The following is a 17,983-nucleotide window of genomic DNA, read 5'->3' on the forward strand; positions in this document are numbered from 1 at the left end:
TCTCGGTGTATGTTTCCTCTCACCACCATCATCTACAGTAACCGACTCTGAGCTGTTCCCTTAAAATATCCTTATACAAACTGCCGTCTCCCACATAGCAACAACGGCAGCAAACATGATTAGTTACCGTGGTTATGAAAGAGAACTGTGTATCGACAAAAACAAAAAACAAAAAAACAAAAACAAAGAAGAACTAGCAAAACACAGGTAAGAATGAGCAGACTAGGCAACGATTCCCAAAGAAAGCGAACCAAAGGTACAGGCGGGAATATAGTGAAGTGAGGTAAAAATCTTTAGAAACCGCTGTAGCATTTCATTGTGACAGGACACAACTGCTGTAAGGCTCTGTAAAATGTGCAGATGCATGTTATAACGCAAAGGTAAATGTTACAGAAAGCTTACCGTTGAGAAGAACGCTGTTTTAGGTGTCACGTTTCCATGAAGTATAGAATAGGCGTGGGCGTATGGTTACGCAACAACTTATGTTTTCGTCACTGTATTGGAAAGGGGAAGGACAGTAGGCATAACCTCATAAGACCTGCCCATTATTTTTTGTCTCTGAAGAGGATTTGAGACTCTGGTCTTAATCCCACGAACTACATATTTTACTATGCTAAGACATACAAGGGACATTCAATAAAATAAAATGCATAACTTTTGAAAATATTTTCTCTGCAACATGTTTTGTCATCCAAGACACGTGTATTATGAGGAAAAAAATAAATAAGCTACATAAACTTTTTTTTACTGCCAGGTCCCTGGCATAGATATAAAATCGCAAAGATAAGAAATAGAAAATGAGCAATGCATTTTCTATTCAGTCTCATGGCGTTATGCATCCAAATCCTTGTGTATCAGTAAATGGTTTGTTTTGGTTTGGCTTTAAATTGTTTTTACAGGCAGATTAATTATCAGCAGAAAAATTTAATTCAGATTTGGACTTATATCAGGCAGTGGAATAACCAAACTTAGACGAGAGTTGAAGCTGCACAGACTCCTACAACTCACATCTATTCTGAACACTGTAGCAATTCCTCAATACCCACCCCTCCCCAACCCTCCTGAAGCTATCCAACTCCCATGCAAAGTTTTTCTCATTCTGAGAACAACAGTAATATTAGGAATCTGGTTGAGTGAGATCTGGTTTAAAAAAAAAAAAAAACTATTATTATATTTCAGGTCTGGTAATGGATACAGAACAGAACAATAAGGGAGTAAAAAAAAGGCAGCGAAAAAGGGGGATTTCCTAACAGCGGACACGGGAGAAGACAGGGGTGACTTCTATCTCTCTGCCTGTTCTGCCATCGCCAAAGATAGATGTTCCGTCCAAATAAACCCAATTCAGGAACGTAGTAGGCCTAGTGATAGTAATACTGCAAGGCTGAAACGGACCTATTTTCTGAGCCGGGGAGAGAAAGGGGAGGGCGCGTTTTTAAATTGAACAAAGAACATGATGAGGTCAGCACGTGGGAAGCGTGCTGAGAGGTGAGGCTGATGTGGTGAGAGATAAGAGCAGCGGGGGAGAAGGGAGTGGACCCCAGGGTACGTACGGCACATGCGGAGATGAGATTACCTCGCCGAGCTAAGGACCCAAAATGTCCAGCCCGAAGAACTTGTCCTGCTTTGGCGCAAAGGGTGTGAGATGCTTTGAACAGAGCCAGTGGCAACGCAGCATTTCAGCCTTTTCGCCTGCCGTAGACAAACCTCTGAGCCCTGAGCAGCATACACTGAGTGGGGCAAGGGTAGGCAAGACAGTCCAAAGAAATCCATTTAGCATCTGTGAGCAATTTGGCTTTCAGGGTTTTAAGAAGGGAAATAGATTAACACGTCTTAGAGAAGGGCCTGTACTGTAAAAAAAGAAAGAATAAAAAAGAAATAAAAGAAAGTAGGTTATCTCACTTTTTCACACTAGCCGTAAAGGGATCTTTTTTTACTGGAATGTCAGTTCCTTTGTCTATATTCTTTTGTCTATCTTTCTTGAGCTTGAGGCTTAATTTAATTGCAGAGACCCTTGGATCCCTCCTACATACATAGCTCTAGAGTACGTTACAGTACCTGCTATGCTAGACAGACATGAGATAAATAGGGTTTTAAAACATTCATTGTGAAAAGTATTATTAAAAATGAAAAATATTTGACCAACAATTCCAAAAATAACTTTTTCAAAACTATTTTAGTACAAATTTTATAAAGTAGCACTTTTAAAAACTATTTGAATGCACATTATAAATATTAAATGTGCAGTGTGTAGGATTTAGTGGCATCTAGCGGTGAGGTTGCAGATTGCAGCCAACTGAATACCCTCAATAATAATAGTATTTTCCAAGAAATTACGAAAAATCGTTGACAACGTTTCGTTAGGTTCAGCGTCTTTTCTGCTACCACAGAGTGAATGCGTAAATGAATGCGATGACAACAAAACTTTCGATTACGCTGACCAATAAAACGCTATTCCAAAAGCAAAATTAGACATGCTATACACCGTTAGAAAGCTTATACTCTCACCTGCTGAATAAATGGATTGGTAATCAAACCAGACTACTAAAAAGGTCGACAACGGCGTAAACAACACGTGTGGTATTATGCACAGCTATTTTGGAAGGTACCCAGGCATCACAAATGCACGTATATTTCACAAACGGATTGTCCAAGACAATGTATGACCACTCAGTCTCTTCTTCTTCTTCGTCTTCCAACTGGTGCATTCGCGCAACCCACCAAAATTAAAAACGGAGGAAAAAAAAAAAAAAACGCGAAAGCCCTGTCTAAAGCCGTTTGTCCTTTCTGGGCTTACTGTAGAAACATTGGCGGCGCAACATGGCGGCCTGCTCCCTATGTTGATATAAACATAGACATATACATACACAGCAAGCAAATAGCAAGAAATCAAGCTTGTTCAAATGAAAAGCGTTTCAGCTAAAATTAATAATACATTCATTACTTTCTAGCCAGCTTGCCAGGTTAAAATTATTGTGGTTGTGTTCAGTTTAATTCGTTCAAAATCAAAACACGACTTGCAAGAAAACATTGGTAGGTAGCTAACAAGCAAAGCTAGCCTTACAATCAAGGTTATTTGATGCTTACAGTCCTACTCAAGTTAGCTAGCAATGCATTTATTACTTTCTAGCCAGCTTGACAGGTTAAAATTAACTGTGGCAATTCCTTATGACAATGAATTATTTTCCACCACGTAAGTAATTCAGTTCATGTAAACCTAACGTTGATACACACCTCTCTTGAGCGTCTAGCAGCGATTATAGCCTAACTGTCGAGATTCTAAGTAACTGGAGATAAAACAAATTTTGTACTCCACGTAGATCATAAACCCTTGAATATAAAAACGACTGATGGAAATCGGTTGAGAAATGTAAACGTTATAGTGCTTTTTATCCAGAAAAACCGCAGCTCCCCGTTTACTTCTATTTGTTTTCAGGCTAGTCTTGCCTGGACCAATATGGCGGCCACGTTGACGTATCGCAGCAAGGGGCCGAAGCGGCCAGTGCGGCGTCTATGTATGGTGGACGCTACCGCACTACTTTGTCAATAAAAGAGCTTCGCTACTGAAAAGCTATTTGATTCAGAAAACAGCGACTCTACCACCACGCTACTGAGAAATTTAGTTAAACTAGTAACGCCGCTACTTATAGCGACGCTACTGCCCAACACTGATTAAACAGTAAAGTACTGAAACACACTAACTACTGTATTTTTGAGTTTGAGATCTCTGTAGCACGAGCTAATAGGTTCCACTTATTTTAGAGTAGAGCGTGAGACCAAAACAAAATAGCACTGTCTCTCCACCAGGTGTCGCCCAAATACTGATTAAGCGGACTGACGCATGCTGTTCCAGGGTTCTTTGTATTCCATTTTACATAAGACGGGCGCATGGAATGATGTAGCCTATATGTAAGCAAGCATGTTCTTATCCTTCTTGACAATATCTTAATTCATCTTTTAAGATAAATATAGTTCAATGTCCTAAGCCACACAGAGACTCAAGGCTACACAACCACACAAGATCTGACCCAGCGGATAATCAACACAGGTGATAAGATCAACGCGTCAACATAATATACAGATAAATGAATACGCGCCGCGATAGCTCTAAATTTATGCCGAGCGACAGGCAGATTATTTTAATTCAGACTGAGCAGTCAGTTCCGGTTTGCATAGCCACGGAAATTGCCGAGGGTGAATGTTCGTCCTCGTCTTCCCCGCCCCTGAGATGTCGGCTGTGTTTGCAACATAAACGCTACCCCACCCCTATTATTATTAGCCTTGTGCATACAGTCCTACGTCTGACCCATACCAAAGCTAATTACTGTCAGCTATTCCACTCGCATACTGAAACAAGCAATCAATACGAACAGAGGAAAAGCACAAAAGAGCAACCAATGGATAGGGGAGAAGGCCGGAGTTAGCGCGACCGGAAAGGGAAAGAATGGACTTTAACTCCAAAAAAAACAAAAAAAACATTATTGATCTGACTCGGTGGTAAACTAACCAAACTCACTGTTATGACCGCAAATTAAGCAAATGACACGTGCACTATAACGACTTATTTCTTCAAGGACCATAAGGTATCGCACATAGATTATAACAATTTCCCAACGTTTTCAAACAACACATTCAGTGTAAACGTTTTGTATATATTTGGCAAGGAGAGACGAGAAAAGAACAAGAGCAAGTAGCCCACGACCAAGGGGGGAAATTAGCAAGGGGAGTGGGAAATACAAGGAGAAAGAAAGAGAGGGGGAGGGAAGAAATCGTTTCCCTGCAGCACACACGCCAGAGGAATACGCCGAGCGGATCAGGAGAGGAAAGACCGAAGAGAAGAAAGGAAATAGTAAAAAAAAAAAAAAATCTACAGGATTTCTTTGTTTGTGAGATCATCTATTATGAAAGAAGAAAGGAATGATATCAACACAAATCTGGAATCAAGTAATTTCCCTCAATAGCCAATTTGGAATATACGGCGAGAGAGGTAGCTTTTAGCTAGCCAATATTTTGCAGTCGAATACATAGCTATTTTGCTAAGTTCGAATTTTTTTGATATTTTAAAACAGTGCTTTACTCAATTTAGGGCAAATGCGGGACGATTAGTGAATTAGCAGGATACAGTACATGCATAAATCTTTGTTTTAACTACAGAAGGCTTTTATTTATAAATTTGGGACATTTGTATGCTGTTAAATTGTGCTACCTTGTGATAATCTTTATTAATGATTACCAGTACCCTTTAAGCGCCACATTTCCAGCCAGAACTTGTTTTAATGCAGCCTGAAGGTACCATTTTCCCCGTTCGATTTATCACTTTAATTTGCTACCTTTAGGCCTATGATTAAGAATAGAGCTGGTGTAGAACGGGACAATATTGGAGTACAGTTAAGAGAAGTCCACATAGCAAGTGATAGGGTCTGCGTGGATATTTACATAGACCCACTAGGCAGGATACTTTCTATGCCCTTCCCCACTGGATCAAGGTAAAGACTTACTCTGTTATTGGACAAATCCTCCTAGCAAGCGTAAAGCAGACGGAAAGAGAAACAATTGTCTGAAAAGAATTGCATTGGCTACACTGACCTTTTATTTTGTAGTTATCAGGGTTAGGATATTCCACATTAAACGCATGCGAACGAGACGAAGATATTGAAAGGTGTTCAAAAGGAGTGACGGATAAGACTGCATTCTATATCACTAGCCATTCCAGGAGACGGGGAACAAGGGAAAGGGTGTAAAGGACTTTAGAAAAAAAGAGGTAGGGAAGACGACAGTGTGCTTCGATGTTAATGTCGACCAACGTAGCATCAATTATGCTACCTGTAACCCGGGGATTAATGGACCGGGAAAGGGACTTGGAAACGATCACCGGAGTACACTCGAACCCTGCTGGTGCTTCGGCGGTGGTCAGGGGAATCAAACGAGGGGACCCTGAGCCTGACGCTCAGGCTGCGGCGGCTTTGGCTAATTCAGCTGGTGCAGAGTGCAAGCGACCACGGATAGACGGATCTGTGGGGGTCGGTGAGATTGGACAGGTAAGAAAAACGGCAATAGTCTTGCAGGTATTGTTTGAGAGGGCCTATTAGTTGGCCCTGGTATTACCAGCTTGGCTATTACACCATATCTAAATCGGACATGCGCGCTAAAAATATTTACTGTTAGGTAAACATCAAAATAACTGCGTGGACATAGTAACCGTGTGTAGTCTAACTAATGTTATATTATCAGATCTTTATGTCAAAATTGGATACTTACTCCATGTGATAGGCCATTGAAATACAGTTCAGGCCGTATACTAATTAATACAGGGGCTTTATTTAAGATAGGCCTAAACGGTTAACCAAATGTGCCGTACTGTTGTGGTCCAGTGTTTTACCTCCACGATATTGGCCTTGGTAGCTTGCATAATTGGGTTCAATATAAATTGTATAGCTAATCTCTATGGGATGGAAAGCGGCCATGGGATGCGTAGCCTACATCATTGCAGCCGAACGAGCACTGCTCCTGAACCGCAATGCCATGTGACTTTCCCCCTGTTACAATTTATCATTTGCTTACTGTAGGGCTGCCACATGTCCGTTCCATGTATCACGACAAGGCTATATTGGTCTGCGCGTAGCTAGGACTTATTTAAACTAATTGCTGATAGTTGCACGTAGCTCTGGCTGCTTGTCATACGCGCGAACAGAACATTTTGCGAGCACTGAGAGGAAACGTGGTGGAGGAATACGGTGAGGAGAAAATGAAACCACATTCCCGCTATACAGATGGCTAATATTTCTGGTGTTGTTGTATCGGTAGCACACACGATAATAACGTTGACAACAGATCTGTATACCGATTATTTTGTAGGTGCACGTGTAGGTGTGAATGTAATTACAATGAGGCTGAGGAGAAACGGAGGGGGGAGGGGTCCAGGATGAAGGACAAAGAACAGGCCCATTGCCACTGTAAAGGGAGTAGGAGAGTGGGAACTTGGGATTGACTCCATATCACAGACTTTATTATTATTTTGAATAGACCTCTGAAATACTTCTCAAAACGGCGCATCTGTAGTGCTCCTCTGGTTTACCACTTCCACTCTATTGCACCCACGATTGTATTCGATTTGCACTAATACCTGGCATTAGATTGTTCAATCGATATATTTTGATCAAAGGAGTCATTTTTATTTTTAGATTAGGTCACAAAAAAATGTTATTGTCCTGGCCTGTGCACATACAGTACAAAATTACATGTAAAGGCTCAAAATCACGTGTCCATATGAAATACTAGAGTGTCACAGCAGCAGGACATAATGAATAAAGTGGAAAGTGAAATTGTTACTCCTGCCGTTTATAGTCGTAGCTCCGCTGCTTCTCCACACTGGCACGCTCGCATCCCCTGATGCACACGCTGATAGACGGGCTGAAAGGCAAAAACTACACAAGGCAGATGGATGCGGAGATATGTGCAGATGGTCCGACATGAAATTATGGATCTCGGGCCCGGCGGCAAATGAAAGCTATCGATCGTCCGCTGAGAGAAATCGGTCTGGATGCAGGCCCGGGGGAGGGAGCAGGGAGGGCGGGGGTATATGAAGGCGTAGTGGAGTGCAGTGGGGCAGTAGTGATGGGTAAGGAGAAAAAGACGAAAGTGCGCTGTAATCTAATTTAATCTATCTAATCGGGGAAGTGACCCTTTTTTTTAAAGCCTGGACCATCATAAAAAGAGATTATATTTGTACCGGGTCTCACACAATCAGGGAATGTAACTGTCCATTTTGGACAAATTTTTCAAAATGTGGAGAATTTAAAATCCATGATTGGTAACGTGCACTATATTATACCGCCACCACCAGACCTGGGTCAAATACGTATTCGTTTTGGATTCAAATACTTTTCTGTGCTCTATTTATCTTGCCTGGTGTAATTGAGCCAGCCAATATCTAACCCAGGTCTGGCCACCACATGTTGCACCTGGTCTGTGAGTGAAAGCCATCTTTGTACCTAGCATACACACAGACCTGTGGTGTAGTATAAAACGGTTGTGCACTTAGTTCTGGTGAAAGTGTAACTGTTGCGAGTTATTGAATTTTGCGCTTTGGATTGGGGCCAGTCAAATGGAACAAATGAATCTCCTGAAATGGGACGGGAAAGGGTCACTTTGCTTGAGTCCCTTGTGTATTCCTTAGGTTTCCTCCCCTTGTGCCTAATCCCGCTCTACCCTCCATTGCATGTTTCTAGACTGCGCACATGGTCAGTTATCGCTTCCCAGCTCTGTGTCTGTCAGTCTCAAAGTCTGCCTCTCTGTCCTATCCCTCCTCCTAACAATATATAGCTGATATTTTGTGTTTTGAATTGTTAAGGCCAGTGAAGGTGTTTGGTGTATTTATCCTCATCATGGAGCTTATTTTACTCTATTGTTAGCTGTACAGAGGCTTTGTGAGTGGGCTGGAGTATCATGACTTGTATAGGAGGAGACGTTAGTTTCACTGTTCCCTGAAAGGATTTATTGGATAAATAATTTCTAAACACGCACGCACACACATGCACCCACACTATTCCCCAAAACTTGGTAGTTTGTCCAAAAAACAAACATTTGAAAGTAGTTTTGAAATGTACCTTAATATTCCATTTGTCAGTATACACAGATTGGGGTGTAAGTTTGATTATTTGGATCTAAGTTCTTCTGTGAATTTTTCCATCACATTTGCTGTTCATATGATGGATACATTGAAAATACGTGCAATTTATCTAGCCGGCTGGAAATACTGTCCTTTTTTTTGTCAAAATCCCGTTATTCTAGAAAATAACGTTTTGCTATGACATCTCTGTGTTGTCCTCGGAATGGATTTATGTTCCTGTGTTAGCAAGATTTCATATTTTTCTGCTTGTAGTGAACAAAGAGCAAAGCAATCTGACAACTGTAGAATGTTTGCCATTTGAGACCCTTTAGCGTTCAGCTCTCTACTATAACATGACATTCATTCTCTGTTAAAGGTGCTCTCAATAGTCCTCTCTTAAGGCCAGCTGTAATCAACATCTCTATGATTTTCAGAGATTTGTCATTTCACGGCAATTAGATGAGGAAACTTTGTTCAAGTTACAGCATCTAAAGGTCAATTGTCTGAGGTAATGAACTGTTTAATGTGAAATGCCAGAACAAATATACAAAAACTCAATGGAGAGAGTGTTGTACTTAGGCCTTTTTTTACTTTAGCTTTTTAGCTGTCATCCTCATAGAACAGTGTGGTGCTACAGAATTTAATAAATGAATGCATATGTAATACAGCCTTAATCTATGGACTAGCAAGTTTTGGAAACAAATTTTTTAAATTGTGATTGCATTTGAAATTGTGTAAAATGGCCAACGCCATGCTTTTATCTTCTAAAGTCTTTAATTGGGGAAAGAGGATTAATTAAAGATCTATTGCTTATGCTTGCCAAAAGCTTTACTTGGCTTAAATTGTGGGTGGGCTACAATATTTTGACAAGTTCTTCCATGGATTACTAGCTGCATGATTTATTTTGCGTATTAAATGGCCCGTGTTTCTAAAAGTAACATGTTTTTTTTTTTTTTTTTTTTTTAAAGTTCTGTTTGGTTTGTTGTTTTTTGCTTTGTTACTTTGTCATGGCTCTGAATATACAGAGTAGCTAATAACTGCAATCTAGCTGTACTGTTTTAAGTAAAAATGTAAAAAAAATCCTGGGTTCTTTGAGAGCAGTAGGGTGTGCACGTCAAGTGAAAACAAACTTTGGGGACCGCAATGATGTCACTTTAGTTCAGTGTGATTTGTCGCACCCATGTAACACCTTTTTAGACCTTGTGCTCTTTAGCACTCTTTCATCCTGGACTTGCACCCCATGTCTGGCTTCTATTCCCATTCCTTTAAAGGCCTGTTGTTGTCCCATCCCCTCGTCCCCCCCCCCCCCCCGCTTCTGTTGACCTCGTGTCAGTTTGTTGCTTTCTCACTACAGGTCTTTTTTTCCCCTAGTTTGTTTAGTTCCTCTCCTTGTGTACTCATATTGGAAGGGAGGGGGAAAGAAGCACATGCTTGATTGGTACAAGGAACAGGCCCCTGTCCTTTTCTTTAAAAGTGCAGTGATAGAGTGCAGTTCCATCTAGGGCAGTCGGGCCCATGTAAACACTGCCTTGTGTCGCTAGGCTTCAACTTCACTGCATCCGTTGATGATGCTTTTTGCTCATGCTGTAATTCCTTTTTAGTTCATTGGACCTCTTTGTTTTAGTGTGTGAGGTGGAATGAGGATTGGCTTTGGAAGGATGTTGTCAACAGACTCGCAGGCTGTTGAACAGATGAACATTAAATGTGATATTTTATACATATTTTATACATTTTTTTTGTATTAGCGCACTTGAAGTTGCTCTGGATGTGAGCACCTGACTGATTAATTGCAAATATTGATGAGAGATGGTGTGTATGTCTGTTTGTCTGTGTGTGTGTGTGTGTGTGTTTGTGTTTGAGCGTGTGTGTGTGTGTGTGTGTGTGTGTGTGTGTGTGTCTGTGTCTGTGTCTGTGTCTGTGTGTGTTGTGTGTGTGCGTGTGTGTGTGTGTGTGTGTGTGTGTGTGTGTGTCTGTGTGTGTCTGTGTGGTGGTGTTATGTGTGTTGTGTGTGTGTTTAGTGTGTGTGTGTGTGTATGTGTGTGTATGTGTGTGTGTGTTGTGTCTGTGTGTCTGGTGTGTATGTCGTGTGTGTGTGTTTATGTCGTGTGTGTGTGTGTGTGTGTGTATATGTGTGTTTATGCCGTGTGTATGTGTGTGTATGTGTGTGTTGTGTTGTTTGTCTGTGGTGTGTGTGTGTGTGTGTTTGTCTGTCTGTGGTGTGTCTGTGTGTATGTTGTGTTATTGTGTGGTGTTTCTGTTGTGGTTGGTGTGTGTCGTCTGTGTTGTGTTGTTGTGTCGGGTGTTGTGTGTGTGTGTTGAGCTGGACAGATGGGGTGAGGCATTGCCACTCAGGCCCCACCCTTCTCCTTTCAGTATTTTTGCGCTGGAAATTTTTCATGACTCTCCTGAAGTGTGACTCACTTTTGCCATTTCGCCATGGTTCTTGTTTCTCTTTTTGCTTTTATTTTTATTTCTGCACAGTCTGCACTAGTTTTCTTTCTCCCTCATGGGCCCCCTGTCAGTTATTCTGTCTCTCTCCCTCACTTTTTTAAGATGAATGGATTCCAGATGTTATAAAATTCTTCTCTCCTCTCCTGAAATCCCTCCCACCTCAAATAGTATTTATAAAATAGTTTTCTACGGTTAGGCCTACTTCATAGGACATTTGAGTTAATGCATGGGTGTACTCTACTTCAGTGTGAAGAAGGTCCACTCCTCGATTCAAACTGATATTGATTCGATAGTGATATGTGTCATAATGATGCTTGTATAATGCACATTTTCTTGAATTCACCTCCGGTTTAAAGAACTCCAAAAATGCCAGGTTAGCTTTTAAGATTTCTCCACAGGCTCCAACCTGTAATTTTGATTCGTTGACTGATGGGTAAGAAGCTATTTTTAAAAGATGTAGCCAAAGCAAAAGCAATTAGAAGAAGAGAATGTACTTTTCTTTTTGGGACTAGCTGTCAGCAGGGATTTTGAATAAAATGCAAATACCAGACTCTGATGGTACCTTGTTTTTCTTGAAAGTGCTTCAGTCATTCTGTATAAATGTATTTTGAATGAGTAGACTGAATATTTTGTAGCTGGACCTGGCACTTTTATTTAATGTTTGGTCCATGTGTATTAGCCTATACACAGGCCGTCTGGATATTTTGGCACGGAGGGGACTCCTATGAAACAAAAACCCAGAAATCCAGTTAGATCGGCGTATTATGCAACAGTCCACCAAGTTGTTTTGCGCTCCGTGCACAGTGTTCCCTCAGAGGACAAAGTACAAAGGAAAATTGGTTCCAGATGAAAAAAGATGCATGGAGAGAGATAGAGAGAGAGATAGAAGTAGACTGATAGAGAGAGTGAGAGAAATTATTTTCTGGGAGTGGAAGAGAAAGCAATTATCCTTTTTGCATCTACTGAACAAATCAATTTGTGCTGCTCTCTTCTAGATCTCTGGAAGTGAAAATAAAGTTACGTACATAAAGCAGTGCAAAGCAGTTTTTTTGCTGACTGTCTCTTTAAATATTGTTAGTAGAAATTGAACTTGAATGCGGGAGGGATAGGCTCTGTGTATGTGAAGAAATCGGCTGACAAATAGCTTCTGCTCAGGTGATTGTGATTTCATGTGATGTACGTGTACTGTGTGTGTGTGTGTGTGTGTGTGTGACAGTCCAGTCCAGATGTTTTTGTGTCTGGAACTAGTCAGTGCCTTTGATGTTAGACATCAACTCTCCACGTTGTTTGTCAGCTGAACCTGGCCACTGATTGGCCAGAATCATGGAGTGTGTACTGGCTATGTAAACAGATACATTGCAGATGGCTGCCTGCTGGTAGATAATTTGGCCATTCGGCTGAATGGGAATGACAGAGCGACTGTGCTAGCATTGGTGGCCTTGCTGCTACTTTGTGGTCTGCTTCTTCATCCAGAAGCCTTTCATCAACAACGGCGACATTGCGCAGCAACAGCCTTACGTTTGTCTCGAGGTTTTAGCTTTTATATTATCTAGCACCCACGATTTCTCACTTTTAGATTTTCTTTTTATGGGGGGGGGGCATTTTCTGTCGTGTGAGTCTCTCGCTTTTTGTGGCGGGCTTCCCTCTATGGTGCCAAAGGCAAATCGAGCAGGTTTGAAGCCTTGCAAATGAAGGCTGTAATTGTCCTTAACGAAAGGGAATTGTTTAAAATGCGTTCGACGTTATTCTGTATGAAGAGTGTATGTAAAAGAGCTGGGGTGCTTTAAATACTGTTTTGAATGTATAACCTGTTCTATACTGACCCCTCTTTTGTGTAAGTTAAAAAAGGGTTAGAACGTTGGAGGTGGTAAATTTTATTAATTTTACATGACAGAAAGATCTGAGGTCTGGTTACTGCGTCCCACCCCCTCCTTTTTAAAACAAGCAGGCTAAAAAAAAGCCATACCTTGATGAAACGGTGATTCTCCCAATGGGGAGATTGTACGAAAAATGGTGGCTCTGGTAACATGCTATATACAAATTAGCTCCAAAGATCTGCAAGTTATTTATGGAAAAATCTATTCAAATAGATAATCTTTAGATCGTTGGAATGTGTCCTTGAGCTCAGTTTTTTTGATAGGCTGAAGAATTCTTGTGAATCTTACTATGAGTTACAAGAGTGCTAAGTCGATGCATTAAATCAAACATTGATTCAGTAGTTTATTTGCATGTGGTTTTTTTCAGTTATGCTGCGATACCGTACCAGACCGAAGATATAAATATCCCAAAGCAAAGGTTAAATAGATTCAGCGAACGCGCTCGAGTCGAATCCGAGCTGGGTTTGAGAGCGTTTGACCGCGTGCGCGTCTGAACGAGACGGCCAGCGCTCTGCGCTCGCACCTCCTCTTCGTTCCCTCTTGTCTTTCGCCTCCGCGCTCAAAATGTTCGCGTTTGTTTTGCTCGCACGCTCGGCGTGACTCTTCGTCTCGCCGCTCTCCTCGCCGCCTCGCGCTCTCCCTCGCGTCCTGCCACTCGCACAATGGCTCCAGCGGAGTGAGAAATGGCGTGACGTCGGGATCAAGAGCGGGGGGGAAACGAGACGAGAGAGAATTAATCTAATTAAAATCAATTTGAGAACAATTAAGCAGAAGGCCGCGTGCTGGGAGCCCGTGGGAGCGGGGTGGGGGGGGGGGCAGGAGATGGAGTGAGCGGGGTGGGGGGTGGGGGGTGGGTGGGGGGGGGGTTGGGGACGAAGACTGGAGATGGAGTGAGAGGGGAGTGGGGTGGGGGGCCTGTGAGTGAGATCAGCTCTGACTGTTCAGAGAGGAAGTGGCGCTAGCCGCAGGGCAGTTCACTTCCTGGCGGCTGGGGTCACGTTGAAGGAAGAGCTTGGGGTTCAAAAGACCACAGAATAAGAGAGATGAAAGTAAACTGTCTGAGATCAGTTAGCACCAGGACTGAGGATCGTGTTTTTTATGTTAAAAAAAACATATGTTGAGTTATGTCCATTATGCAATAATATTAATCTGCACAATTTTCTGTTTTTTTTTTTTTTTTGTAGAACAACGAGCCTTTGAACCCTGGATATCATGGATACCCACCTCACAGTCAGGTAAGATTTTGATTTGATTATTGTGATTGGCTACTTTGTCATTGGCTCATTATGTCTTCCTGAATATTGATTTGTCCTGCCGTTGAGTACCGTCATTGCACATACTGTCATTTGGTTCTACGCCATTTATTATTATAATTTTAATGTTTTATTTGTATGAATCGATTTATTCATGATTGTGTCAATCTGTCAGGATTTTGCCTGACCTGTTTTTTTTCCCCTTGCGTAGCGGTAAAAACAAGCTCACTGAATCGGGTCACTGGCTTAATGGATTTTGCTTTCACTTATGATCATCAAACGTGTCTGTAAATGTGTTTCTGGCTGGATTGCTGTTTTGGTGATTCAGCACACTTACAATCTTTTGCATTAATATTGTAAGCCCGAATGTGTGATCACATTAATTGCAAGCATCTTTTCCTCTTTATAATGGCACTAATGGCAGTAATTATCTTTTAGTAACGCTACCGCACTGATGTTTAGCTTATAGCAGGTTTGACGAAACCTTAGCGACTGCAAAAAATGAAAAATAAAAATAAAAAAGCGCTGTATTTGGAGTGACAGTGTGGAAGAGCAGGCTGTGGATTGCCTACTTTTCCTTCTGTCTTGTTATTTTACCCCACAGGCTGCACTGTTGGTTAACAGCAGTGAAAAGCCTTGTGATTAAACGTGCGTGTGCTCACTGCTCTGTTGTTCAAGGTGATCAAATGGTGACGAAAACATCATTGCGCAGGGTAATTGATTTTGCAGTTACTTATTTGTTCCACAGGGGGGCGTAACTTGCGTGCCCTTTTTAACAGACGCTTTGGCTGCCAGTGTCTGCTAAGTTGACTAAATTGTGACTCGGTGGCCAGCGCAGAGCCGCTATTGGTCCCTCCGCTTCCGTCTAATGCCCCTGATGATCAGTCTCCAAGACAGAGGAAGACCTGAACCAATACAGTGCCAAGGAGAGAGTGAAATCAGCCCTGTTTGCTTTGAATCTTGCAGGTGTCCTGTTTCACAGTGGATATGTAAGATTGTCTTTCTCGCTGCGGTACATCCGGTGTAGTACTTGCATTTGAAACCCTGTTGTTTTTATTAATAGAATTAATATATTGTTAATATAATTAATAAAAATATTGCCTCACATAGAAGGCTTAGAGACACATTGCATTTTCATATTATATCATATTTCATACTTGGCTTTATAAGTCAAATAGTTAAGTTAATGGAACACATTGAACCCTGTTTGGATTGAACTTAACTTGCCTGTCTCTCCTTCAGCTGAGAGCAGTGAGTAAAGTCTTTGAGTGTAATTCAAAGGAATTCACTCAGGAACAATTTGTTTGGTCAAGGAAATGCGTATCCTTTGAAAGCTGTCATCAAACCCTTTTTTTCTCCAATTTTGGCCTCCATGGTAGCCTGTAGTCATAGCAGTTTTAGACGTTTGCTTTGACTATGGTGGAAACTTGCTGCATGCAGGCGTAAACAATACATTGGCTTTTAACTGCAAGTAGCTAGGAGACCAGTTCTTTTGAGCACCCACAAGCTGTGATCATTTGCGATTTACAAAAATGATAAGTCCTTATTTATCATTATTCATCTGACAGCTGGGCTGCGTTTGACTTTTTGCTCATTTCGGTCAAAGCTCTGAAAAACCTCATTACTGTAGTCCAAATCCATAATGGAACCTTAGGGAACACTTCTGTGGAAACTCATGATTAATTCTTTGTATTATGATTTCTTTGGAAGTTAAGAATTTAGGGAATGTGTTTGACTAAATCACAAAATTCACAACATTCTGTTCAATTTATATCCACATGATTATTCGCTGCGTGTCTGGCTGTGTTTAAGCTGGTGTGTGTCAGGTTGTCAGTGTCAACAAATCAGTGTTTAGCTAGTAGATATAAAGCCTTCTGTGTGTGTGTGTGGGTAGATGGGTGTAAGTACGTGAGAGTGCATGTGGGTGAAGCAGCCACTGTGAGGTCCAACCACAGTGGAGACTGTCTTCCCTATCCCCTCAGCCTGCAGGTGTGACACGTTAGTTTATGTGGTGCATGTGAGCCTTTGAGGAGTATGATTTTTGGAATTTATTTTACTTTTTAATTCTAAGTTGGTGTTCAATAACACCTTTTATTTGAATTAACAGTAGTGACTGCTACATTGGCATTAGAATGTTCACTTAAGAGCATTCTAATCGCATATTCGTGATCGTTGGCCTTGAAGGGTTCTAATGCGCACTTTCTCTCTCTGTGGCTGCCGGTTTGTATTGGGTGTCCTGCGGCAGCTGCAGTTGGTATTGCGAGTGGCAACATGCGGCGACCGTTCGTTACGGTTCGGCTGTGAGAGAACAAGTGCAGCTGCGGTTTTTACGGCGTAAAAGCGAGAGCAGATTGACTCGTCTGGCCGCATGTTTGCTGGCCGCTTCGCAGGTAGTCTGCACTCCATCAAAGGGAAATTTGCGGGGTGCGTTTTTCAGCATTTTTAAAAACAAATTTACTGAAATTCCTTTGGTTGGGCGCACTGTTTGTAGAAATAGCGCACTGTTTGTAGAAATAGTGTGAGCAGCGCATTTGCTTGTTTAGCTGTCGTTCCGCACACAATTTGCATTGTGTTTGTCTTCAGCGGCAAATGGTGGGATTTAACCCGTGTGAAACCGAACGCATTTCTCGCGTCTCCTTTTTGCACCTAAGTGATGCATCAGAGGGCGATAGACTAGAATAAAAAATGTAAATGTGAAGCGGTTCTGCAGCTGCCTCCCCTTGCGTTTCGAAACATTTGGTATTCAAATTCTAACTGCAAAGGCATCACCTTCCACTATATCGCTTAAGTGCAAAACAAGCAGGGAGATATACATTTGGTTTCTCGTCGGTTAAATCAGTTTGCCGCCCTGGAGTTTCGTGACGCAGTTTTTTTTTAACCGGATGTCTTTTCCCAGCTTGCAGATACGTCACTCTGAAATGAACAATCCGCTTATTGAAAGCAGTCTGAAAATAAGACCAGCAAAAAGCAAAGGGACGCTGGCAAAACCATGCTTTGCAGACCAGCATAATATTGCTGGGTCAAAATGAACCCAACCCAGCCAAATTCTGAATGTCAGGAAGACTGTAGATTAATTAACTTAATCCACATTTAGCTTTTATTAACCACTGAATTCTTTAAAATGTCTGGGTTTTTTCCCGCAAACAAAATGTTTTCCTTTCCTGACTCATGACAGTAACTCATTGGAAGCTATTGGTTAAATGACTGGAGTAAGTAGTAATGCACTGCTTCCTGTGTGGTACACATTTGCCATAGATTTTTTTCACTACAAATCCACCTCCTGGGGAGATTGAGAGCAGTTGTTTTTTTTTGGTGCCTCAGATATGTGTAGTTTTCACATTGGCCCCATTATCCGTGTTCTGAGTGCAAACAGATGCTTCCCTCAGAAGCTGTGGCTGCCTGCGCTAGGCGGCTTTTAAAAAGGCAGAGAGGTGCCAGCCAGGTTGCGCGTGGATCCCGTTCACGCTGGATCAAAGCTTCCCTGGCGGTGAGAAAAGGGGTGGGCTTTCCCGCGGTGTGAATGGGGCTTAAATTGGTGTCGGTGGCAGCGCTGTAATGCTAATCGGATGCCACGTGTGACGCTTTGAGTTTCTAAGGACGTATTTTTCTGTGGGAGAGGCTCCAGCGCATATCAGATCGTCCCTGTGCGTTTTGGTTTGAGTTTGCGCTTGTGCTCGTGCTGCGTTAAATTACTGTTTTGGGAGAGAAGTTTTTATTACAAAGAAGAGGGGTGGGATCTTATAATGTTTAAAAAAAAAAAAAAAACCAGGTTAGCCCAACGCTTAGGTAGATTATTA

General features: G+C 41.8%; 1 protein-coding gene and 1 long non-coding RNA gene across 6 annotated transcripts in view; one reads left to right on the top strand and one right to left on the bottom strand.

Moving 5' to 3' along the window:
• Positions 1-127: 127 nt before the first annotated feature.
• Positions 128-3,928, bottom strand: LOC135248896 (uncharacterized). Its single transcript, XR_010328522.1, has 2 exons — positions 1,574-3,928; positions 128-494 (listed from the first exon to the last, which is right to left on the bottom strand). It is a non-coding gene; the product is annotated as an uncharacterized LOC135248896 (long non-coding RNA).
• Positions 3,929-4,440: 512 nt separating this feature from the next.
• Positions 4,441-17,983, top strand: part of LOC135248893 (RNA binding protein fox-1 homolog 2-like) — a 41,232-nt gene continuing 27,689 nt past the window's right edge. For 4 of the 5 annotated variants that reach the window (XR_010328521.1, XM_064323940.1, XM_064323941.1 and 1 more), the window contains exons 1-2: positions 4,442-6,035; positions 14,118-14,168. Coding sequence is in view for 4 of the 5 variants with exons in the window: in XM_064323940.1 (XP_064180010.1) it covers positions 5,784-6,035; positions 14,118-14,168 (303 nt within the window). In the remaining variant the exon portion in view is untranslated. Of the gene's footprint in view, positions 6,036-14,117; positions 14,169-17,983 lie in introns of all 5 variants that reach the window. The other variant, XM_064323942.1, reaches the window with a different exon arrangement.

The sequence above is a fragment of the Anguilla rostrata genome, chromosome 2 (assembly GCF_018555375.3).
Source record: "Anguilla rostrata isolate EN2019 chromosome 2, ASM1855537v3, whole genome shotgun sequence".
In the NCBI taxonomy this organism is placed as follows: Eukaryota; Metazoa; Chordata; class Actinopteri; order Anguilliformes; family Anguillidae; genus Anguilla; species Anguilla rostrata.